This window comes from Mirounga angustirostris, unplaced genomic scaffold (assembly GCF_029215605.1).
Source record: "Mirounga angustirostris isolate CCGP_5_RB_7025 unplaced genomic scaffold, mMirAng1.0.hap1 SCAF_2, whole genome shotgun sequence".
Lineage (NCBI taxonomy): Eukaryota > Metazoa > Chordata > Mammalia > Carnivora > Phocidae > Mirounga > Mirounga angustirostris.
In genome coordinates, this window is record NW_026991710.1 from 188,614,563 (window position 1) to 188,640,769 (window position 26,207).

General features: G+C 42.2%; 1 protein-coding gene across 1 annotated transcript in view; it reads right to left on the bottom strand.

Annotated features, from left to right (window-relative positions):
• TENM3 (teneurin transmembrane protein 3) overlaps window positions 1-26,207 on the bottom strand; it is a 601,855-nt gene that overhangs the window by 20,588 nt on the left and 555,060 nt on the right. Inside the window, exons 20-22 of the mRNA XM_064585705.1 lie at window positions 18,998-19,230; window positions 17,752-17,906; window positions 16,092-16,966 (exon numbers count right to left, since the gene is read on the bottom strand). Coding sequence (XP_064441775.1) covers window positions 16,092-16,966; window positions 17,752-17,906; window positions 18,998-19,230 — 1,263 coding nt within the window. The remainder of the gene's footprint in view (window positions 1-16,091; window positions 16,967-17,751; window positions 17,907-18,997; window positions 19,231-26,207) is intronic.

A 26,207-nucleotide genomic window follows, 5' to 3' on the forward strand; every position in this document is an offset into this window, starting at 1 on the left:
TGAAACTTTGTAAAACGGTATGTATACATTGTATACAGTATGTAAAAATATTCTTGTAGTAGCTTGTGACATCTTCAACAGATTAATACAATAAAGCCATTTAAAGACTTTCTTATTCCTCAGTGTTGACATACTTTAGAATGGTAAAAACGGGACCTAAATGTTGGCAGGGGTGGTGATACTCTATCTCGTCTGGACTGACGTTGTAGGAATGAGCTCTTGAATGATGATTTATTATGTTTACTGAAATGTGATGTATTATTTCCTGACATTTAATGATTAGTTGCTTTTCCAATTATACACTTACTTTTTTTAGCATGTAAATAGAAGAGGGACATATAATTAAAATGTTAGGATATATTTTAAAAAGCTGTCCTATAATCATAAATATGCATCATTGATATAACATTTTAATAAAGAGTTGATTTTGGGGTGGCTTTTCTATTTGTGGCGGCACCAGAGAGAATTTCAGAAGTGACAGTGCGGTTTGAAGAAAGAAAAAAACAGATCGCAAATTCCAGCACAACGTAAGCCTGGATTTCAGCTTGATACCAAGGCTATTCGTTAAGAAAAGGCCTAAGTGAGATGAAGACTTGCACCACGTCCTACTTACAATAAGCCCAGATGCAGAACGGTAGAGAAAGGGTCTTCTTAGCGAAAGAAGTTCCCAGGGGAGGGGAAAAAAGGTGGGGATGATCCCAATAATAGGTGTAAATATGGGGCAACAGGGACTAAGGGGTAGAAAGAAGAACTTAAATGATACTTCGCAATAAAAGGAGAGGGTTTTAGAGGGTAAAACAAGTAGTTTTGGAAACTGTGGTTAGTACTTAGGGAGAAGATTCTAGGTAATGAAGGTAGAGAAGATTCAGCAAGGGCAATGCCATGGTAGAGACGGGAAGGAAGGAAGGAGGAGAGAGAGGATGTCTGCTCTGGGCCCAGGGAGGAGGTGATCCCATTAATTCTGGGGGGACAGCATCAGTCAGATGGAGGGTCTGACTGACCCGATCTGACAGTTTGCCATGCTGCTTAGCCAGCGGCACGCATGGGCACTCAGGAGAGACAAGCAAGCGAGGGAGAAGCAAAGAGAAAGGAAATGCGCCGTTAAGTGTAACCATTGTTTGGACCCATAAAAGGCAGAGCTGAAATAAAAAGAGCAGCCTCCTTCCCCTCCCCACCAACCCAAATGCCCCTAGCAGATGAAGACATCAATGAAAGAAATCCAGCATGGTTTATTGCTGTCATTGCTTCTTAAAAGAAATTACTGTTCTTGGAGAAACAAACAAGGCGTAGCTTTGTGTAGGCAGAATTATTGACAAAACCAGCTTCAGGCTCAATCTTCACCTGGACAGAAATCTGGCATCTCTTTACATTTCTCACGGGCTCTCGTGTTTTGAAGAAATGCTCCTACACAGAAGGTAGTTCAGTACTGCATTCTCCCCCACCCCTCTCCCATTTTACAGATGGAAAAATGAAAACACGCCGCGCTCCGGTGACTCGATCAGGCTCTCGTGGCGTCCAATGACTGGGCCATAAAGGGGCTCCCCTGCGCTGGACCCCAGGTCCAGGATCCTTCTGTAAATCACAGAGGCTACTGCTTTTTATAGAAGAGCCACCTGCAAGCACTTTGCTGATTCATTCTCGCTGCCGTCACTCACCTGCCCTTTCTGACCCGTTTGCTGGTTTATGTTTTCTAGCTCCTTTCTAATCTAAATGGGAACGTCACCTTCCTCCTGCAGAAAGCATTTCTGCAACCTTTGCCTCTGCTCTTTTATCCGCTGACCACGCGCTCCACGTCCTGCTGGGCAGGCATTCCGTATCACGGGATGCTGAGCACATCTGGGACAGAACACGGGATGCCGCACATCCAGACTCTAACCTATTAGCCTTTGGTTCTAAGGAAAATACAAATACAAGTAGCCTTTGTAGGTGGTACACTCAGAATGACACGGGGGTAAGCCGGCATCTTAGGGGCCCAGCTTCTTGGTTGGGCCCTGGGCGTCCCGAATTTGTGCCTTCCGAGCATGGGCTGGGTCGACATGAAGGTGCATGCAGGCCGAGGTGCTTGCACGAGGCAGGGCAGGCCGGGTGCCAGGGCGGAGGGGCCCTCAGAGGTGTGGCCTTCCCAGTCACCCTCACAGGTCAGGCAGCGAGCACCTCCCAGACTTGCCAATTTTACCAACCAGGGGAAAAAACAAACAAACAAACCAGGGACCAACAGAGCCATTTTTGTCTAAAGAAGCAATACCTGTTACCCCCTTCCTTTCATGAAGAAAAGGCCACTGAAGCAAACCAAAGGTAGAAAGGACCTAACTTCGGGGGTGAGAGACCACTGTTTAAAAGGAATCAGTAAAGCTTGGTGAAAAAATTCTCCACATCATTTATGTTTTTCATTTCAGCGTGGATCAGTGAAAACTTTTCCCACAGATTAGCACCCACGTCAGGAGAACCGAAAACAAGATGGATGAGAGACCCTGACATTAATTACCAGGGGACTCTGGAGAAGGGCCGGAGAGAAGAGAAGTAGTCAAGGATGACGTTCAGAAGTGGCTGGTGAACCCTTCTTTACCTCGGCAAGAGAAGAGAAAACAAAGCACCAGCAGATGTCCAACTGTCCGCTGGAATGCCCCGACCCTCCGTACCAAAGAGGCCTTCCCATCAAATATATGCCTCAGGACATGTTCTCTGCTTCTGTACAACTCTGTGACTCGAGTTAATGTTGCTCGGCCTTGGTGGGGAACCAGCCCTGCCCAGCTTGTGCATCTGAGACGTAGCTTTCTTTTATTAGCCTTTTGAATTTACAGTGCAATAGGCTCTAGGGATTTTGACTAGAATATCAACTTCACGCTCTCCATTCCACTCCTCTGGTCTCAGCCTCATAGCTTCAAATTCATAACACAGCACATTCTTTTTGCTCCTGATTGCTCCTCTTCACAAAAGACCCGCACTGGGTAAAGAAAGACTCCCTCAGGCTCTTCATGACCTTCTGCTCTTTCACTGATGGGATGCCCTTATTTGATGTTTATCTATTTGTTCGTCTTTAATTTTGATTGCATTTTTGCCTAGACTTGCTGTTTTAGCCTTTGTGGTGTATTTCTAAATCTTTTTAAGTTTCCTAAGCAGCGCGATTATCGACCAATGCCCCAGAGAGTTAGAGCTTCAGCCCTTGTCAGTTGAAATGCTGTATTCGTCCTGACGTGAAATTTCCTTCCTCCCCCCTTGTAGATGGAGGGTCCCACTCGCCATTTTTCCCTTCCCCATCTCTCAGATACCTCCGTTCCCATTCCCACAGCCGCCCTCGATGTAAACACGCGTCTTCTTGCCCCTCCCCACAGTCACAGATAGCTGATTAATCTTCTGGAACACCACAATTCTAGTACTTTCCTGCTTACACATCTTCTGTGGCTCCTCAACTGAGAGAAAAATCGCCTGAGTCAGACTGTTGCCAACACAATGTCAATAGACTATTGATATTGCAAATTTATTCAAGTGGAGACAGTGTGCCCTTCTGGAAAACTTGCTTTAAAACTCAACAACAGGATTATCTGTTGTCTTCCGTGTTTTCCCATAAAATGGCCTCTTTCATTATGTTTTCTAAAGTTATCTTCTGCTTTTGAGAAAAATCTGTGTAAATGAGAGTAGGGCTTTGGAGAAGCAAGTAAACCAGAGAAGAGAAGGAATGATCACTCTGGAGAGGTGGGGCTGTTTTGGGGAGCGGTTCGTTCTTTACCCCTTACGTACGCTCAGTGTGGGCTTATGATTCAGCCTGACACTGAGCTGGTCTTTCTCAAAGATGAGCCAAGCTTATGTATTTACTCATATAATGTTGGCGATGCCCCTCTCCCAAACCTTTATTCTCTTCACCTGTAGAAGAATGAAGCTAAACATGTATGCTTTCTATCAACTGGTTTCTCCAGCCCTTAACCTGCTCCGAGAAGGTTAAGACAGCAGGAGATGTTGGCTTGAGGACTTTCTGGAGACCTCTGGCGGGGATAAATGTTCCAGTTAAGTCCGAGTTAAGACTGGCCCTTCCCCGTCTTCCCGGGGCCATCCCAGCACTCTGGGGGCTGCTTAGTGAGGGCACATCCTCTGGTTTCAGGCTTGTGACACAGTAAGGATGCCTACGAAGGAGACCTACCTAACCTGCCTTGCTCCCCACTGTCCCCCTGATACAGAGGGAGAATGTTCCCTTCCAACTACTAGAGTTCCTTAGGTTCAAATTTCCTTCCATAGTTTAACAGCCAGCAACCCCCTCCCCCGCCGCCAAAAAAACCCTCCCCTAATCTCGCCATATGTTAGGGCAATACTTTTTTTTCACAGGGCTAATGTAGCACATCTTATCTGTCGCTTCAGTGCAGGAGAGCAGAATTACTAACCCTCTCACAGCAAAACGGGTGCCCAAATCCTTCCTCGACCCTCATTCCTGATGAAGGGCGTGCACAACAGTAAAAACCGCAGAGCGGAGCCTGATTTAAACTTCTAACGGTGGACTGACTGGGAACCCTAATAACAAGGCTGTGATTTTTAACACTGTTAACAGCCAAAGAATTTACACTGACCTATTCTAGAAATGAATCTGAGGTTTAGGCATTTTAACAATTATCTCAGAGACAAGTCATAATTTCTTTGAGTTTCAGTAGCAATATCATCAGTAAAAAATCCGCACAAATCAGGTTCTGGAGAGAAAATGTAAAATGCTTCCAACACTCAGGAAAGTAGAGCGATCAACCAACTCCTAAATCATGAGTCCATCTGGCCCTGGGTTGACTGCTCCCTACATATTACCAAAAACGACAGGGAAAATGCAAGAGAAGAAAGACAAAAGTATTACTTTACATGATTTCTGTCTCAGGTGCTGGGAGGATCTCGATGAGCAGGGGGAGAACTACACGGGGCTGGGGACGTGGCTAGACCTATGGACACTGCCATGCTGTGTCTCAGTCACAGGTCTTTGCTGTTGGGGACAAACTGGGACCAAGCCACTCTTCTCTTGTTCTAACACCTCAGAAAACGAGTTTAGAGAGGCAGAGGCCTGATGGACCTCTCCTTCCTCAGCGCTCTGGTCCAGCCCTCTCTGTGAACATGGAGCCTAGTGACAGACGGTCAGACAGGACATATCGTTCAGAGATCAAATCCAAGAAAAGCAACCCGATGCCTCTTTCCTTACACAGTTATGATGACCATTCGGGGAGTCGTGACAAGGACATACGGCCCAGCTTTGAAATTCATCTGCCTCAAGACAAAGGCATCCAAGTCAGGACATTCCAGAATCAGTTCCCTTTGGGTTTGGAAGATTCTGGATTGGCCATCATTAAGAGAAGGATCATATTTAAGTCCCTTTTCTTAAAAACAAAACAAAACAACTCTGTTCATTGGCTGAGGAGGGTTGAGATGAGCAGGACTCATTCGTTTAGAGAACAGGTCTCGGCCTGCTAGAGAGCTGATGTCAAGGGAAATTTGGGCTTCAAAGAATCTGTAAGACAGAACCGTGCATGCCCTCCTCCTCCCGGATCTACTCCACGGGGCCCGGAAGTGCTCGGAGGACAAAACCACGCTTCTCTTTTGTCTTCCTCCTTCGTGTTTTGGCCCTTGTTCCGACAAATACAGACACCCACCCGGGAAAGGGCATTGCCTTGCGCGCTGACAAGGAGACTCAGGGTCAGTTGGAAAAGCTAAAAAAAGGTAGGGAGCCCATTTGCAAAGATAACATGTATTTATTATTATAAGTTGCTATTACTAACACCAGCAACATATATAAGATACTAGGTCTGACAGAAACGTGACTATTTTGGCAAAGGAGACTGGTAACTGGTGAAATGTTTTTTCTTTTCTTTTCTTTTTTTTTGCAATCAGCCTGGAAGGGACCTCTGTGAAAAGCTGGGGAGAAATGTCGGATTCACAGAGGTTTTAAAATAGGAAGGGAGTTTGGATCATTAAGAAGCCTTTCATTTTGGGATGACTGGTGGCTCAGCTGGTTAAGTATCTGCCTTCAGCTCAGGTCATGGTCCAGGGTCCTGGGATCGAGCCCCGCATCGGGTTCCTTGCTCAGCTGCTCAGTGGGGAGCCTGCTTCCCCCTCTGTCTGCCGCCCCCCTACCCCCCGCTCGTGCTGTCTCTCTGACAAATAAATAAATAAAATCTTAGGGAAAAAAAGCCTTTCATTTCACAGGTGAAGGCACACTTAGGAAGGGTGCTGTGACTTGCCCAGCGTCACACTGTTTGGAGGAAGTGACCAAATCACTCACTTGGGAAAAAAAAAAAAATCAGTCACTCGGGAAGCCAGAGTTTTTGTTTCCAGGTTCCGAGCCTTTCCCCAGCCAGCCTGGCTTCTGCCACGTTCTGCCCGGGCATTTGGGACCACATGCTAGACTGCACTATGCTAAGCTCAAATGCATAGTCTGCAAATCGGAACTCAGGGCTTGCCCACATCCTGCTTCTTCCCTGCCTCTCCCTTCCACCCAGTCACCTCAGCTGGGGGGCTAGGGGGGTGCTTTCTCCCTCTCCGCTAGCCTTCAGTCACCAAGTTCTAGTCCTTTCCTCACGGCAGGTCAGCCTCCTTCCCTGTACCTTCAGTGCCCAGCCCGAGTTCAGGCCTTCCTTTCTGAACTGGATCCGCCGTCTCCTACCTGACCGCACTACCCTCCCTTGGTCTCTCCTTTCTACGTGAAAGCCATCCTCCTGTTGTCACCAGACTGACCATATTGCTTCCAGGTTAAACTCCTTCACAGGAGCCCCATCTGCCCAGGACGGAAGGCCCACTGCACACATCACTACAAGCCTGACTCGAGCAGGACGGCCACCTGCCCAGGTCCCACCCTCCTCCTGCCCCACATGCATGCTATGCTCTATGCTCGGGCCGTATGTTCTTTCCAGAAGTTGCCATCCTGCCTCCCGAGTAGAGGCTTTCTCTGGCCTAGAACATTCTAGCTCTTCCTGCTAGCCTTTATTCATAATCCTTAAGACAAAGCTTAAAAATGACCTGCCTTGGGCAGTGTTTCCCGCCTCATGCCTGTCCCAGTCCCCAACCTGACGGAGATGGTCCCCCTCCCTATTCTCACCAGCGCATCTAACACTCTACCTTTGCGCTTGTCATTCGCATGATTGTTTACTTCTCTGTCTCCCTCCGTGGACTCTGAGCTCCCTGCCAGGAGCCAATGTGCTTTTTCACCCTGCACTCTCCGGCATCTAACACTAGCATCTGATTCTCCGGCGTCTAACACTAGCATCCAATTCTCCAGCGTCTAACATTAGCATCCCATTCCCCGGTATCTAACACTAGCATCTGATTCTCCGGCGTTTAACACTAGCATCCGGCGCACGATACATTCTTACTGAACGAACACCGTACAGTGTGAGTAAATGAAAGCCAGGAAATCAGCAGGAAAATGGGAAGTGCTTGATGTCCCAAGGGCAAGCACCAAATTCCCAGCTCATCAGCGCCTAGGAGGGTTGAAATAAATTCATAATTTGCAAATCAGTGTGCCTCTGGGACATCACACATAACGACTTTCCTTTTCTTTAAAGACTTGCATTTTCTTTTAGGTGCTGTAACCACTTTTGGAAAAAGTACCTCCCTTGAGGCTGGTGTTGCCTGGACCAGTCCCAAGTGGCACTGACTAACTAGGCCTGTGGGAACACCTCTGTGTTAAGGAGAATGAAGTATATTTTACAAATTACATTAAAAAAGCAGAATTCTTTATTAAAGTAATAAGGCATCAGTGAGCTAATCTTTTTTTAAAGATTTTATTTATTTATTTGATAGAGAGCAAGCACGAGTGGGGGTCAGAGGGAGAGAGAGAAGCAGACTCCCTGCTGAGCAGGGAGCCCAATGATGTGGGGCTCGATCCCAGGACCCTGGGACCATGACTGAGCCAAAGACCGATGCTTAACCTGCTTAACTGACTGAGCCACCCAGGTGCCCCTAAGTGAGCTCATCTTGAATTGCATATGCACATACAGATTGGTAAACTGCAGGGTGTTACCTTTCTCCCTAGCTCTAAATTACAAATAACCCCTGCCTAAACTCATTCCTCTGGGTCTTAAGGGTTTATCCAGTCATCCTGACTAGGTGTTGGTTCAGGCAGGAATTGTGTGATGCTTCCGGATACTCAGCCATTTTGTTTCCCCGGATTAGAACACTCTTGAGATCTTTCTTTTGTTACTTTGACTCTAACAATCCAGTTTAAAAACCGCATCTGTGAGTAAAGAACTTTCTTCCAATCCCTCCGGGCAGCCTTGGCTTGCCTTTGCTAGAACTTGGTTCCCTTTTCCTTTTCCTAGAGCTGGAAATAGAAAGAAGTCTTCCTTCTAGCCAATGCTTGCCTTACATTCACTAAGTACTTAAAAATTTATTAACTATCCCTTTAGATAAACTGCAAGTTTGTTCAGCTTTTGCTGTTTATATATTGCTTTTCATTATGAGGCTCAGAGATGGGAAAATCTTAGTTTATATAAGACTTAGATTCTTAAAATAGGTTTAACCTGAGCAAAACCTAGTTTTTAGCCAGAGATACAATGTGGTATTTCTTTACATTAACATTTTTCTCAGAAGTTTAATTTTTTAGTATTTATTTATTTATTTGGGGGGGGTCTCACTTTACGAACTGCAGATTTACCAAACTTTGGGATGAACCAAGGTCTGGGAAATGTGTTTTGAAGTGTGTGCATGTGTATGTTTGAGATGGGATAGTGATGGATGGGAGGGATGCTAAGTGAGGAGTTGGGGTGATCTGAAGCATGTGGATGGTACCCCCAATCATCTTATCTTCTTCACAGACTGCCTTCCCCAACGCTGGGAGAGAGTTGGTCACATGAGTTCTGCATTTGCAGCCCCTAGACATTCTGAAAGCATTCCAGGCCCTTAGAATATAGGCAAGGGGCTTTCTCTGGGAGGCTGAGAAACTAGGGTAGCCAGGGGGTGGGGGCCGCTGAAGCTGCTTTTATTTTGATATCATGGATGAGCCCGAGATACTGGAGAGGCTCTGGAAAATACCCAACTGTGGATCTTCAGTTCTGCGATTGTTAAAAAACAGGAAGTTCCCCTTCACTGGTTGTCAGTGTGCAATTTCTTGTCCTGTTATCCAACGATCCTTTAAAATGGTTGGTGTACATAACTCAGTCTTAGAGTAAATCATTGGATAATCACTGTGTCAAGGGGAGTTGCACACATATGAGGCTATCAGATTTAGACAGTTACATGATTAAAGAGGGAATTCAACACTTTTGGAAGCTGCATTTACTCACTCTTGAACCATTATGGAGCAATTTAACACATCTAGAACATTAATTTGCTAAATGGAACAACACACTGAAAGGGTTAATGTAGGCTTGCAACTGTTGAAACACTGCAGATTATCCTGAGAAAATCTGAGAAATTTTCTATTACGTTATATACCGAGATCTACTGAAAAAATCTGACTAATCTGTTTTTATTTTTGCTGGGATTTTTTTCAAGTACTATGAATAACATACAAACACCCTGTTCCGCTTTCTGTTTTCAAACCTGGACAGAACTAACTATATCTTAAAACTAGACTGCAGGGTGCCTGGGTGCTCAGTTGGTTAAGCGACTGCCTTCGGCTCAGGTCACGATCCTGGAGTCCCGGGATCGAGTCCCGCATCGGGCTCCCTGCTCAGCAGGGAGTCTGCTTCTCCCTCTGACCCTCCTCCCTCTCATGCTCTCTGTCTCTCATTCTCTCTCTCGCAAATAAATAAAATCTTAAAAAAAAAAAAAAAAAAAGAAAGCAGAAGTGATGCCTGGGTGGCTCAGTCGTTAAGCATCTGCCTTCAGCTCAGGTCATGATCTCAGGGTCCTGGGATCGAGCCCCGCATCGGGCTCCCTGCTCAGCGGGGAGTCTGCTTCTCCCTCTGACCCTCCCCCTCTCATGCTCTCTCTCTCATTCTCTCTCTCTCAAATAAATAAAATCTTAAAAAAAAACTAGACTGCAGAAGAAAATTAGAATAAGTCGAGTATTAATAAAAAGCATTGCTTTTGTAGAGCTCAGGTTAATGTTTGAAATGTATGGCAGCCACTTTCTTCAATGGCCTGCACATTTCTTTCTTTCTTTCTTTCTTTTTTTTTTTTTTTACTGATGTCCCTGGGAATACACATTCTGGTTAAAAATTTAAAAAAAATTATTAAACAATTAAACAAAATAGCAAACACGGAAATCAACCGTAGTGTTTCCCCATTTTTTAAGTGATCTGATAACATCTCTTAAAAATCCTTCTCCATGTCTTAAGTGTTTCCTTCCATGAACAAAGTAAGCAGAGAACAGACAGAAGGTTAGCGGAGGGGAGGTGGGTGGGAGGATGGGGGAGCCAGGTGATGGGGGCTGAGGGGGGCACTTGTCGTGAGGGGCCCCGGGGGGTTGCATGCAAGTGTTGAATCACCGCATCATGCACCTGAAACTAATATTATACGGTATGCTAACTACCTGGAATGAAAACAGGAACTTAAAAAAAAAAAAGAAAGAAAAAGAAAAAAGAAAATAAAGGGTGGGGGGGGGGCAGTACCACCGTTAGACACGTATTTATAAAACGGGCTTTGATTTTAACGCAGTTTCTGACAGAAACAGCCCGGCAACGTGGTTTCCGGGCTTGAGTGTTCAGGCTCGGATATCAGCTGCCCGTCACAGGAAAGGCGGTTCTCTCTGTTTTGGCCTGTGGCAGATGCCTGTCCGGTGTCCCTGACATCACAAGCTCCTGTGGTAACACACGTGAGGAGGACACACCACGGCATGGATGTCAGGCTGTTTAGACAAGATTCGGTGTCAATGGGCATGGACGCATCTCTTCTCATTTGGAGTAACTGTCACTGAGTTTTCCAAACTACCTGCGCCTTCCATGCACTAGGCTGAGTCTGTACTCCAGACCCTCTTTACCCTGCCTGTCTCCTCTCCTCTGAGATCCCTCTTTGATACTTTCCCAGTCTCAGAACTGATGTCAGTGGGAGTGATGGGTTTGCCATGGGCGCAGAGGTAAGTTCATTATCAAGAAATGGTTCAGAAGCTCATTCTGAAATTGCTAAGCTTGGATGAGGGATGATAAAGCACCCAAATGAGAAGCTAGAGACCCAGATATACCTACATAAATGTGTAAAAGCTGAAATTCATTTATTTACTCTCTGCATCTGAATATAGCTCACGAAAGATCACAGAGTCAGCTCCACAAATACAAAGCTCTAAACACCCGGAGTCCCAAGATAGAAAAACTACCATCAACCTGCTGGTGTATCTGTACACATCAGTCAGGACTCACAGCATTTAAAAAAAAAAACGTTGTCTTCTTTAACCAAACAGAAGAGCATCAGAAAGCTATGCCCAAACAGTTTGTCTTTTCTGGGGGTGAGCAAGCAGAGAACTGTGAAATGCCATTTACTATTCAATAATTTATTCTATTGCTCCATTTCAATACACCAGATTTGCTTTTGTGTGCATTCAAGCGTAAGAACTGTGGTTTCGCTTTGGGTCTGAACGTTTCAAATAATTCATTTTTAGCAGGTGAGATCTTTTTGACCATCCCGGAATTATTCTAGCTAAGGAACTGTCATATGTGATCATTGTTTTTAAAAGGTGTGAAGACCAGCATGAAACAGTCCCTAATACTAAGGGAAGGGAGTAACGAGGCTTATCCCAGTGTCCTCACACGAGGGGGGCCCCATTAGCTAGTGGGACATCCTTTGTACTGCCTGGCAAGTCAATGGAAGAGAGGATCTTGGACAAGATGGCTTATTCAATCAGCAACACAGAGTTAGTTCACGAAACAGATCAGTCTACCTCCGAGATTTCAAAGCTGAGTTACAAACCCTCTGCTGCCTACTGCAGTCTTCCTATCATCCCGTCCAGCAGCACGTCTAAGAATATTGGCCACTTCTCTAACAAGTCACAACAGGGACATAATCATGGCAAGCAGCAAGGAGAGAAACTGCTGCCAAGGAGAAGATGCTACCTCTAGTTTTTGAAATGAAGGTTCTTGTACTTTGGAAACTATCTGTGTACCCTAAAAAATCACCCTATTTTATTGGTGACTGATAAGAATCTCAATTTGGGAACTGGGTTTTCTCTTCCTAGAATCATCCTTTCTGATCGCAGGTACAACAATGTACTTCAGTTGCACCTTCCTGGGACACATTTTCTGTCTTTCCTCCAAGCTGCCTCCTTAACACCAACATTTCAGAAGACAGTGCCATCAAGATGAAGTAATTTTCTCATTAACTATTTTACTAATACACCAACTGAGGAAGTCCTGATTGTACAAAGCAAACGAAACTTGAGTAAACATGTAATATTGGGTAACTATATTTAAAAATGTCAGCAACAAAGAATGAAAATTGTTAATATTTTCAGCATCGACTCTTGGTGCAGAGAAGCCCAAACTATCTCAGAAATCGAGTGAGCAAACTTCAGAGGGTGCTCTTTCCATGGAGCCTGGGCAAGAGCCAGTGATGGGTTCTTTCGGGCTCTTCTGTAAAAATAAATATTCTCTTGTCTACATCGTTGGCTTCTCTCTCTATTCCTTCGAACAACAAATAGTTATTGGAAGAGTTCTGTATGCACTGCGACATTCCGGGAGTTGTGGGAGCCACAAAGATAATTAGTTTGCATTTTATAAAATGCTTTCACATTTTATTCTGTACTCACAGCAGTACTGTGGTACATTACTGGTAAACTGAAGTTTGTACTGAGAAAAAAGTAATACAATTAAAACATATAAGGTAAGTAATTGAGCTAATTCACTTTTAAAATTTCCTTGGTAGAGAGGACAGCAACTGTACTTTAATCAGTAGGCAGATTTACTGATTCTCGGGTCTTCTGTGAGCTGTTTCTGTCCTAGAAAGCTTTTAATTTCAAGGCTTTTAAGGCACTAGGCTAGGAAGAGAGCCGGACACGTACAGGTGGGAATTTGGGCCGAAAAGTTTAATTTCTCCTTGCGAAAGAGGAATTTGTGCAGAAAGATGATTATAAAGCCTGTATCAGCTCTAGGGACTGGGGTCATGAAAGTCACAGAAAACAGGTGTTTTTCAGTTGGGAATGGTGATTCCCTCCCCACCCCCAATCTCGTTGTGGTTTTCGTAGAATTCTGACCATTGTCAAACCTCCCATATCGCTTCTTTATGAAATCACCAAATATCCTTCTGAGGTCTAACTTAGGCACGCAGTATTGCACAGATACGAAGGGGAATGTGACAGGTATTACTAGCATCCTGGGAGTGTACTGGCTCATCAACGATGTCGAACACCAAGGAAATCTGGCAGGGAATTCAGACTCCCCTGCTGTGCACCCCCCGCCCCCCAGCACCGTCACCCAGTCACGTGTCCAAGCCAGAGGTAGTAAGCAGAAACTCTCGTCAAGACTCTGATGGGTGGAGACAGGGGTTAAGCTTACCCACCCATAGCTGCCAACTGACGCAGACAAATCACGCTGTTCTGTCTCAACAGAGAGGGCTATCGGAGGGGCCGCCTGCAAATGGCATTCCCCTCCCTTCTTTTGTGCGCTTACTTCTGAATGTGTTTTAAAGTTTCTGAAGCTTAGGGCCACCTGCGTGGCTCAGCCGGTTAAGCAGCTGCTTTCGGCTTAGGTCATGATCCTAAGGTCCTGGGATCGAGTCCTGAATCGGGCTCCTTGCTCAGCGGGGAGCCTGCTTCTCCCTCTGCCTGCCATTCCCCCTGCTTGTGCTCTCTCTCTCTCTGATGAATAAATAAATAAAAAAACTTTAAAAAAATAAAAAAAATTAAAGTTTCTGAAGCTTAGATAGAAGAGGTGGGCCCTTCCTCTTTCACAGCCAAAGTGTGAAAACGTATAGAAAGAAAAAAAAAAGATCATTTGTTATTCTGACATGAAGATTCTGAGTTACTTGGGTTAAGTGCCCTATTTTCGTTCTCATACTGTAACACACTGTTTTGCAAAATGCAGAAATGTTTCTTAGACATTTTTTAGTCATGTCTTTTGCTGCAGACATCTAGAGAACAAGCGATGAAAGCATGGTTTTTAAAAAGCAATATTTCTGTTAATTTTATTAGAGAAATGATTTTTCAAGCACTGGTTTACTAAACCACTACATTCTTAAATTATAACCCCAATATACGTGAGTATATTTATATGTACAAATACATGCAGGTTTATATATGGAAAAATACTTTAATGATGGGCTTGGTAATAAGTTGCCTTTATTTAGCTTATTTAGATATGACTTAATAGTTATACTTTAAATACGATGTGTAATGAATTTGTATTGGTGAAGATATGATTGTGATGTATTTAAGTTAATTACAAATTTATTCTTTAAAACAATCCTTGCCCCTTATAGTCACGAGATTGGCTTGCCAATTCAACCTCTACTTTCGTTGCTGTGCTGATTCTGAGCTAAGTTTGGGGTTCTTGGAGAGTGTCTGCTACTGGAGAAACATAGGTTTTTGTGTGCCACACTTTTAAAAAAAAGGCAAAAATCCTGAATTTGTTTATACCAGTCCAGATCAACTCTACCAATCGAGTATATCCCTTTCTCTAATTTTTCCAAACTTGATTAAAATTCCTTTGTAGGTCATAAGTAAACCACTCTATCTGCTGCAAGAAGTTCATGTGTCAGTAGTAACCCACACGATAAACTTCTATGCAGTGTCAATTTCCGGAACAAATAAGGACACATTCAAAAGTGGCCCACAGAGCAGAGCTTGAGTCCTAGACTGTACTAAAAACTTATGCTCTATTTTTTTTTTTTTCCTCCCTGCTTTAAACTAAACTGAAACCCTACCAACGCCACCATCATTTCCTGAAGGTCTTATAATCAGAGCAGCTCTCCTGCCCAGTCTCATCTGATGGTAGCACTTTTCCTACACTCTTTTTTGCCTCTTTGGCAATATAGCCTGCTATCACTTTGAAAATGGTGCAAAGGAAGTGCTTTCCATTAACTTCCAATTTATTCCTTTCCTATTGCGATCCTAAAATGAGCAAAAGGAATGCTAAGAACAGAATTTTAATGTAATTCAATTGAAAAGGTTTGTTCCTCTGACAAAATCATGCTGCTGGGGAACATTCATTTTATTAAATGGGAACCTGTCAAAAAAGAAAAGCAATTCAAGCTACAGGAGAACTCAGCTTTATGTATAAGATCCATTCCCGAAAAGTTGTACGGAAAATATTTGTATATTGGATCATTTTTTTCCTACTGACTTTTATTATAATTTTAGAGGTATACTCCTACAGAAAATACTTCTGCTTCAGCATATCATTGTAAAAATCACACCAAGAAACTCCATATTCATTTCAAGGACTATTTTGCAATTGTCAACATGCCATCTCTGCACATCTAATTTCCCCTTATGGTTTGTGTGATGTTAGTGAAGTGAACAGTAATTGAAAATGATTTTACATACGCGGTCACTGCAAAGTACATATCCCATAAAATATACAATGGCCGATTCTCATTTCATTCTGACTGACCTCACAGAATGTGACTGTTCAAACAGCACCCCACCTGGGCCACTACTCACATATTTAGTAGAAGAATATCCTGCCAGCATGAAACTCATGCTTTTTCATACGCCTTCCACGGCAACCAGCACTTGCTGATTTGCATTTAGTGGAAAGGTCCTTTTAAGTGCAGTTTAGATTCTCCCATAACTGATTATAAAAAGTCAAGGCCTTCTACTGGATAGGACTGACGTTGGCGGCACTGATATAAACTGCCAAATTCACTGTGAATGTTTTTAAAGGTCCTCTTCAGTGACAGCTTTCTCACAGGGGCAAATGTAGGCCCAAAGCGTTTATGCCAAAAACCAAAGCTGTAGCGTATTTCTCCCAAATGTTTGCTGCTAATAGATTAGGTCTGCGTGAAGGAAAATGTTAATCCTTAAGCAGAAGCCGACTGACAGGGAGGCCAATGACGTGGAAGTTTTAGAACCTCTCATTGCGCGGGTCCCTCCTTTGGTCTAATTTTGTCTTCTTTTTCAGAAAGCAAGGGATCCCCAAATTATAGAAGCTCCAGGTCCCCCCAAACCTGGACCCCACCTGCCCTTGAGATTGTATCATTATTTTTAGATTACATTACTCTTATCACAGCATTTTAGAATCAGAGCAGGATTTGGATGTACTTACTCAAAAAATGTTGTCCATCCAGTCTCATCGCTTTTAGTGGCTAAAAGGCCACTATTGCCGTGGTAAGTAAACAAAACTAATTCCAGTCCTTGAGCGGTCATGCTTTTCAAACATCCGTTTGTTCCTATTGTCAGCCATATGACTTGGTTATCTGGAGACACCACCCGAACTGGCATCCGATTCGGGTCCCGTCGGATTCTGAGAGTATTGCCGTTGCTGTCTGTCACAGCTGTTACATCGTTATCGTTGCTGTAGCTGAAGTTGTACAGGTAATCACCAGTGACTAAACTTACAGTATACTGGTGAGTGCCATTGATGTCAAAGATGTAGAGCTCCTGGTCAGTTGGGGAGGCCACTTCGTAAAAGTTCATAGAGTTAAGGAAGGGCTTGTTCTTCGACACGGCCCGGATCCGGATGTTGCCCAGGTCCGCGATGTACAGGGTGCCATCAGGGGAGGCGGCCAGCGAGGACGGCGCACTGAGCTTGGCGTCTTTGGCGTACCCGTCTCCGCTCTGGTAACAGTCGCAGTTGGCGTCATTTTTGCAGTCACACTCGGAAGGTATCCCTGCCACCAGCGAGATCTCCCCGTCCGTGGTGACCTGCCTTATCCGGTTAATTTTCTTCTCGTCGGTTTCCGTGATGTACAGGACCCCGCTGTAGGACACGGCGATGGCGGTGGCGGATTCCAGGGTCGTCTGGACCGCGTGCTTCCCCACGGAATATTCCACCCCCGGGACCTGGCAGTGCATGGGCCGTCCAGCAGCGATGCGCACTTGGCGGTTCTCAGTGATCTGCAGGACTACGTTATTATCCAGGACATAAATGGAGTTATCCATAGGGTTAATGGCGAGGTCAGTGGGCCACTCCAGACGCACCTTAATAAAAAAAGAAATGGCCTGGTTAGTCCGTTACTGTGCGGCAGTTAATTTGCCAGGGGAGTAAATTAGAACCATTCAAGGAAATTACCCTTCATTTGATAAACTGCTTTAAGACAAATTGTTTTCTGGCATAGCTACTGTAAAATAAACTTAAACATTTCGAGGGGAGACAAAGGGAGGAAATAACATTTTAGTTAAAAAGACAGCTCACTGGGAGATTTGCACGTTATAGCCAACGAGCAAACGAACCTCTAAGCAGTGAGTTAATAGGTATCAACGAGATACGAACACATATGTTCCTTCAGCTGTAATAACCACCGAACGTCGAGGCTTTCTAGGTTATGAATACGTTAGTGTTCTACTGTGTTTTCGATCAGGCCAACAGTAAAGTTCCTCATTCTAAATATAAGTCCTGTGGGACTAATCATAGTGGGTTCTCTCTACTACTTAAAGAGCTCGTGCAATCAAAAGATGAGAGACTTAAGCTGTTTTGTTCTTTCTGGAATATCTGCCTGTTGCTACTTTACTGGTATTTTATTACGAATGCTTTAGCGTTTCTTCGTGCTACTTGTTCTGTAATCTCATTGAATTCATCAAATGCAGAACGATAGAAGAAAACAGCTTTTTATTAGCTCCTGAGATACATTTAGATGGAACAGCTTTAATACCACGAACGCCACACATGTATATCCAGTTTAATATGGGGCCACCCCAGACTACTGACCTAGTCAACCGAGACGCTCAGAAGGAAAACAAACAATGCAGCTTAAGATTTTAACTACCTGGCTGATGTGCATGCTGGTGTCACAAGTTAAAGGTCTGGCTGAAGTCAGATCGTTAGAGCCCAGGAGAGTTGATATGATCCCATTTTGATCAACTTTTCTGATCATGGTTCCATCAACAAAGTAGATCAATCCATTCTTATCAATCGCCATTCCTTTTCCAAGAGAAGTAAGCATGACCAACTTTTCAAACGGGATTCATTTTTAGGCCCATCGTTAAATTCAACATTCAACGCCAGAGATAACATGGGTGATAGGTACCAGGTAAGGTTGTAGATTGCAAATACATTAGGAAAAACCCAACAGAGGCGTTTATAACACAATCTATGTAAAATGTAATAAAAGAAATAACCGAAATTTGTAAGAATCTCCACTTAGTGTATGAATCACATAGGCGCTCCCTGCATCCTAAATATAAAATTATAACTTCTGTATAATGCTGTTGTCTATCAATTATAGAAACAGGTCAAGTTCTTTTACTCTGAACTTAGAATAACTGTATTCTAACAAAAATAGATCTGAGCCAAGGTTAGCGTTTCGTTGACCTTGTTACAATGAAATTTGCTATTATGAATAATTCAGTACAACAAATGCTTTTTTTCCAGTCCTTGTTCACATAATAGTTGCTAGCTATAATGAAAAAAAAAAAAAAAAAAAAAGCCCCAAACCAAAAAACACTGTAATGAATGGCATAATACATGAGCAAGGAGTCAGTCCCAACTGGTTTAAAAGCTAGAAACCTTTATCACATAGAATTTTAGCCCTTGTTACCTCTAGAAATTCCTCACAGCAAGCATTTTTTCCCATGGCATAGAAACAAAAGTTTAATAGCTCCAGACTGGGTGAGGACTAATAGCGTTGCTTAGTGATGGTTTTTAAAGAGGCCTGGGACTCATTCACGACAAAGAGATTCCAGGACAATGAAAGAATCTGGACACTTCCTTGAAGTTTAACAGGATGTGACCTGAATAATATGGACTAGTTGCTTTATTCTTTGAAAAGTTGAAAAAAAAATGATATGATAAAAAATGCCACGAACCCAATATTTACTGTAAAATCAACTTAGGATTCTGGCAGTTTCTCGCTTCACGGCTTTTAAAAACACTGGATGTGAAACAGCTTTCTAGAACAGAGTTGAGGGTAAAATGTTAGACTCAGCATTAAACACAATCAGGCACTAACTGGGTTTTCTACACATATATTTTTTTTAATAAAAAGAAATCCTCAAATTGATAAATGCCAGTACCTTTGGGACTCATGAGTGTCGCTTCTATAGCCTTCCCCCCATCTCCACATCTGGCTTCATCGAATGGAAGGCACTGCTCCCCGGTCCCAGCGACCACTTCAGCATTTTTAGTCAAATCTTTTGTACCCGTAAGTGACTTTGGGCGATAAATTCTGCGGGTGTTCGTGTCAGAAACATACAAATCTCCTGTGACTGGATCGGTTGCCAGGTAGTATCTATGAGCTGGGTTGCTGCTGAAAAAAAAAAAGGATCATACGTAAACATCCCAAGACAGTTACTCCTAACACACGGGGGAGAATTAACAGCAAAACAAAACAGATCATGAGGAACTGATTATAAACCGAAATCCATTATTAAAGACTGGAAAATGAACAGCATATTTAGTAACGACTTCAAAGAATGACTGAGAAGAATTGAAAGCGAACTCTGATAGGACTGTTGTCCTTCCCTGCTTGTGGTGGAGGATTTAATTTATTAAATTTATTAAAACAGCCACCTTGAAAATAATCCCCTTTAGAAGGCAATATGCTTTTAGCCTAAAACAAAGAGAGAAGCAAGTTCTCTAAAATCCTTTTGGTTTGATGAAAAGCCATTAATAAATTGCCCTTGAGTGACAGACATGAAGTTTACTCCGGGGGGAGGGTGTCTCTGTCCAACTCCAGGGAAGTAGAAATGATTCCACTCACACATCATCACAGGAATTCTGTTTTGCTACAAATCCAAATCACACGAACACTTGCACCTGACAAAAGGTAGCATCGTGTCTGTCCTGGGTGCTCTAGCATCATCCAGAAAGGCGATCTGATGCAGTTATGACGTTTGTCTGGAGCTAGGGGGTGAAATACTAAAATGAGGTTACTCATGTGCAGGAGGCCGTCTCAGTCGGTGGCCCAATGCAGTGAGCCAGAATGGTAAACCCATCAGTTTTACTTTTAAAATTGTAAATTAAGCGGCTCTGAGACCTTTCTATGAATTTGGTGAGATGTAGGCATTTTTTTCACAAAATACCGTGCCTCAATTTTATACATATCAAGGAATGCAAATGTAAACATCATCAAGGACTGGACAAACTATGACACTTAGCTGGAATGAGAAAGTTAATCTCCTGATAAACACTCAACACCACGTTCTTAGGGTTAGTGTAATTTTGTACATGGTGCAAATAATGCCTTCTGGAAAAAAAATTTCCAAAAAGAGTTAAAACAATTTGGTGTCCCCATAAAGATGTCAGCAGATAAGAATCCATCAGATTCCACATTATCTTGATGATAAACTTGCTTTACTAACTCACTTTTCTCTCATTCTCTACACACACACACACACACACACACACACACACTTTTATTCTTGTTTCCATTTATTTTATCTGTGAACATCTAAAAGATGTAATAAAAATTGAACTATATGAAAATGTTGATTCTAAATAATGGTGTAGGAGTCTTCTCATTACTATTAGGTTCTAACGAGACAATTCTCACTACTTAATGCTCCTCCTCTTAAGTGGTGAATACATGTACTTTATGGGTCCTGTGAGAGAGACCGCTGTTAAAATAGCAAGTTCTTGGTTTCACGAGTGTGCCTCACATTGGTGGGCGCACAGCTGGCCACACGTGGAATCTGCATGGAATCTTCTGGAACTCTGAAAAGGCCTATGGCTATGATGTGTATTTACATGGAAACACTGAGACACACAAAGCCTTGAATAACTTCAGGTTTCGGGTCTCCTTTCTACTCTTCAATATCTTTTAGTGATGAGACATTTTTGAGCAAGAAGTCTTGAGTGGGTAAATATGTGTAAAAGGGTGAATACCGAAGCAAAGGACTCAAAGAGATACAAGTCATTTGAGGTAAAACCATTTCAGATCTACTGGGTTTTACCGAATGATCACCTTGCCATGTTAAGTGTTATTATGTCACTTTTCTAAATAGATGCCTGAAATTTTAAATGCATAGACACATTGTGTTCCTTGATGTGGTAGTTTATTACTTTGTAACGAAGTGAAAAGCTACAACATATCAATATAACCTTCAGGGCAATTTTAAGAGGTTATTTTCCCCCTAAAAACAGCCTAGTATGGACAGAGCTGGTCTTTCAGATCTACAGTTGGTGACAAGGTTGCAACTCATCCAAACTGGGTCTATTTTGAGAGACGTGACACTGGAGAGACTTCTCTAGTCTTTCCTATTTCCCCAATTATATACTAATTATAAATAGTTAGATAGCTGTTATGAGAACACACACACACACACTTCATTTTCTTGTCGGCTGTGTATCTATGAGCATGACCCCTAGACCACACTGCTGGGGTGTGAATCAGCTTCATCACTCACTAACTGTATGAACTTGAGCAACCTATTGAACTTATCTGTGCTTCAGATTCCTTATCTGTACAGTGATAATAACAATAGTACACATTTCATAGGATGAGCTAATATGGAGAAAATGCTTAGAACAGTGCCTTGTACATAATACACACTCAATAAGCATTAGCTATTCTTAATATTTGCTTTTGTTCTGCCCCTCTCACAATGCTCCATGTCTTTTGCCTTGTAACTCTCTACAGTAGAGGAGTGTAATATAGTTATTGTTAATGACCTTAAGTATGACTAGCTTTCTGAAAATGTTACTAAGGAAGAAATAACTAGCTAAACTTGGATACGTTCAAATTTGTTTCCTTGGTCCTGCTGTTATGCTATAAGATCCTAAACTATTAAAACAATGCAGACCCTTCTTTAAACATCCACTTGGAATTGTTTCTAGAGTAATGATGATAAAGGTAAATGAATAATGCAATCCAATGTAAACTCAGTTGGAGTTAGTATTTGTATGAAATACCTTTATAAAGCCACAAGGTACTTTTAAGAAAATAGTACCAAGAAGTCTCTCTCGCTTTCACATGTACAAAGGGTGTAAAGGTACCAACTCCAGGAGAGCAGGCCAGGGTCTTTTTGTTTCTCAGTGTTGAAGTACGATCATCAATCGTTCCTCTGAATTTTCAGAGCCATATGACTTGGTCTTCAAATACACATGGTTTGGCTCAAAGACAAAGACCTTTGTTTGGGGTACTCTGGGAATATTCAGTAATTTTTCAAGTAGAGGATAATATGCAGAATTATTCATTTAAATGACATCCAAGCCTGGGGTTAGGGGGACTTAATCATGAAATCCTTTCCACCCTCTTTACAAATCTTTTCTAAAATATCTGTTGAAAAGGCTATTTGTAGAAAAATCCTTCAAGAGCAACTTCTAGGAGATAGTTTCAAAAATAAAGAATACTAATTCAATTTTTCAGTCCAAAGATGTATAAAAACAAAGCAAAACTTAGATCATGATCTCCCCATCTATTTAACCCACTTATAAACTATATAGAACTGTACAAAATGAAAAGTGAAAGGACTCTCCCTTGCGCCTTATCTCCAATATTTCATGATAAAAAAAGCATCTACCCTAAAAGACGTATCTATTTATAGACATACACATATGTCTATAAATACATTTTGCACAAAAGCTGTTCTGCACCTTGCCTTTTTTATTTAATAGCGTATAAGGGAAAATTTTAATACTGAGCCGTTCTAACTATATAAATCATGGCTTTACAATAAAGGAGAATAAAAATTTCAGGACCCTGATGAAGATGATATAAAAAAAAGGGGTGCTTGGTTGGCTCAGTTGGTTAATCATCTGACTCTTGATTTTGGCTCAGGTCATGATGGAGCCCCGTATCAGTCTCCGCACTCAGCGGGGAGACTGCTTGAGATTCTCTCTCTCCCTCTCCCTCTGTCTGCATGCGTTCTCTCTCAAATAAATAAATAAAATCTTAAAAGAAAAGAATTATATAAAAATTATACATGATTTTTAGGGGTGCCTGGGTGGCTCAGTCGTTAAGCGTCTGCCTTCGGCTCAGGTCATGATCCCAGGGTCCTGGGATCGAGCCCTGCATCGGGCTCCCTGCTCCACGGGAAGCCTGCTTCTCCCTCTCCCACTCCCCCTGCTTGTGTTCCCTCTCTCGCTCTCTCTCTCTCTCTCTGTCGAATAAATAAATAAATAAAATCTTAAAAAAAAATTATACATGATTTTTCATGATGTGCCTCATTTTGAGAATAAAAAACAAATTTTTGAAGTGGCTGCTTGAGCTATAGGACATGAGTCCAAAAATAACGAACATTCGAGTCATAAGCTTTGCCTTTACTGACGTCAGTTTTATTCCAGTGGGATAGTAATAAGAGAATGTCCGAAGTGGTGCTTACATTTGCCATTTCCTGTCCTGAAGCATCTCCTTCTTTGAAGACACAGAGATGTCTAAATCAAGCAACATATGTCAATGGTTTTAAAAAATGTCTGCCAAATGAAAGCTCTAATTTTGCACACAACTCCATTGTCCAGAATAACAAATGTGGAGGAGGACAGAGTCTTGGAGAAGAGAATTTACCTCTGGACGTATTCCCCCACGGAATGGTAGGAAATGAGAACTGGATGAATTCTCTGCAGTGCAGCCTAGCATGGCAGATTAGAGCTGCTTCTTAGAGCCCAGCCCCTTCTAAATGAAAAGAGGGATCAGTACCAAAGCACTAAAAGAAAAAAAAAGGTGAGTTTGGAACCTTTCAGTTGACTGGACGCAGAGAAGCTCTGAACAATATATGGGATGGGTCTGGGGTTCAAGGACACCGGATGTAAGCAAGAGCTTTCTGACAGACTGAGCTAGTCCTTGTGCTCCGACTTCCCAAAAGCCAAAGCCCTCGAAAGGCTGGTGTGTTCGTACAAATGGGTGGTGAGTTTTTAGGTCAGTAATAGGTCTCATGTGGAAAATGTGAGGCTACAGTGACTGAGTGTGGCTGAACAAAATGGATGGTTTGTGGGAGTCCCTGTTCACCAGGAGAAGCACCATGGCCTTCTTGTACAATTGACTGAGATTTTCATTTCAGAGAGGTTTAGGATAATATTAAGATTTTTGACTAAGGGCAGCAAAATCAAAGCAAGAATCTTTAATATCCTGCACCTTGATGCATCCATCCTGCACTGCCTAGATTATTACGATTCCCAAGCAAAACTTCTCCATGGACACAGATCCAGCAGTAAACACAGACTAGATGTGCTTATTCATTCTGTCATAATTCAACCTTCTTAGACTAGAGAAATATATGCAAAGAACAAGCTATAGCATAGATTTCATTAGCACTTCCATCTTTTTATTGGAAATTGTGCCATAGCCCTTAGAAGACAGAAAAGAGTGAATTATATTTGTGGATAACAATAAAATGCCTCTTTTCTGGTGACTAAAACTTTTTATACTTGCAAACAGGGCTTTGGGATGTGGTATTTCTGTGCCTGTTTGATATTTAAATAATAAGTCAATAAGAAGTGCTGAATCAAGCTTTTATAATTTTGTATGATATAACTTTAATTGATTCCAGTTCACAGACCTGTGATTGACTTTTTCTTTGATCTTGTAATTGGTAATATAAAATTCACGAAGTTGATTTTTGGTCCTGCATGTTTTATTGCCTCTTAGCTGGTATTAGTTAATTAATTTAAGTTCCTTTATTTTGGAATTTTAGAGAACTGGAACAGAGATGAGCTAAAATTTACTACCTACAAAAGGAGTTTGTTAGCAAACTCATACTATAGACATCATAAGGAGAAATGTTTAGCATAGCTAAGAGAATGTTAAATTTTAAGGATTTCAGAAGCTTCCCTTTATGAAAAAGTTTAGTATGTTGATTGATTAGTATTTATATCCATTCATTCAAGTATAGCTAGAGACTTTTATTTGATATGATATCCTGGCAGTACTTATTAAATTTGGTATGACAGAATACTCTGAATTCTAAAATAAGAAGACTATGTGTTTTTATATTTATTTTGTTATTTAATATATTTTCATTAATTATGTCCCCCATCAGTCCAATTAATGAGACTGTTAATAGTATACGAAACATAGTAAAGGACCAGAATCATGCATTTATATATTACTTAAGCATTAATCAACTGACTACACTGTCCATTTTTGTAATTTAAACACATTTTTCAATTTCTTTTTCCTCCAATCATCTGTTCCTAAGCCCTTCATGACTTTGGTGCTAGCCAGCACAGTGGGGATAAGGTAAGAGCCAGCAGGAGAGCTAAGACAAGGAAGATAACATAGGCAAATAGGAAGAAACATATGAAAATAATTTTATTTTCTAAGCTAAATAGAGAAGCTCCAGTGAGTTGACATATTTTGCTTTTATGAAGTCAGTTTTGATTAATTAGTTATTGAGCAAACGGAATCCCTATTTTTGTCATCTCTTTTCTACATCTTTCTCTTCCTTATCACCCTTATACAGTGTGTTCATTTTCTGCCTTCCTTTATTTTATGGGTGGATTTTCTTCATTGCTAGCCATACTCATTTAGGTACCTAGCATCTCATGGTTTCAGCCAACAGCTTTCTAAATGACCCTCAAGTCATCCTGAACACTGATAATCAGATTCATCTTCCTCAAGGGCCTTTTTGAGTATGCCGCCTTCTTGTTCAAGGTCAGAAAAATGTTGTCCACTGTCTCTGTTGTCCTACAGGACGGAAGAGCAATTCCTTACAGCACTCAAGGCCCTAAGCAATCTGACGCTACCCTGACTTTTTACCTGTATCTCTCACTATTTCCCACACGGGTCCCCTGCTCCAACCAGGTAAATCTGATTCCTCCCAGAACATGTCTTGCTCCTGTCTTTCACAAACCCCAGTAACTTCCCTTGTTCTGTATTCTTTCTTCATGACCCTCTTCCACCCCCTGCCTTTCTTCCTGTTGTTCTGTTTAAGCAGACTTCATTTTTAGACCTAGGTCAAACATCAACCTTCCAGAGAACTTTCCATTACCACACCCCTAACCCCAGTAATCTTTTCCTCCATAGAATTACTCTCACAGTATAAGCCGTGGATACAGTAAAGTGCCAAAGAATACTGATCATCTTACTTGGTCTGTTACTTATATATCTTGTCTCCCCTACTAGACTGTGAGTTCTGAGAGCATGGATTTTCTTATATTAGTATTTGTCAAAAGTGCCCAGTACATGGGAAGTGATCAGTCAACATCAATTTAACAAGGATGAATAGCAATATAAAACCCAAACAGTGTATTTTACATGCATGGAGCATAAGGGAAATGCAGGAGCTCACATTTAGCCAGGATAACGTACAGGGGGGAAAGGTTAAGGAGGATCATGAGAGAGGGATT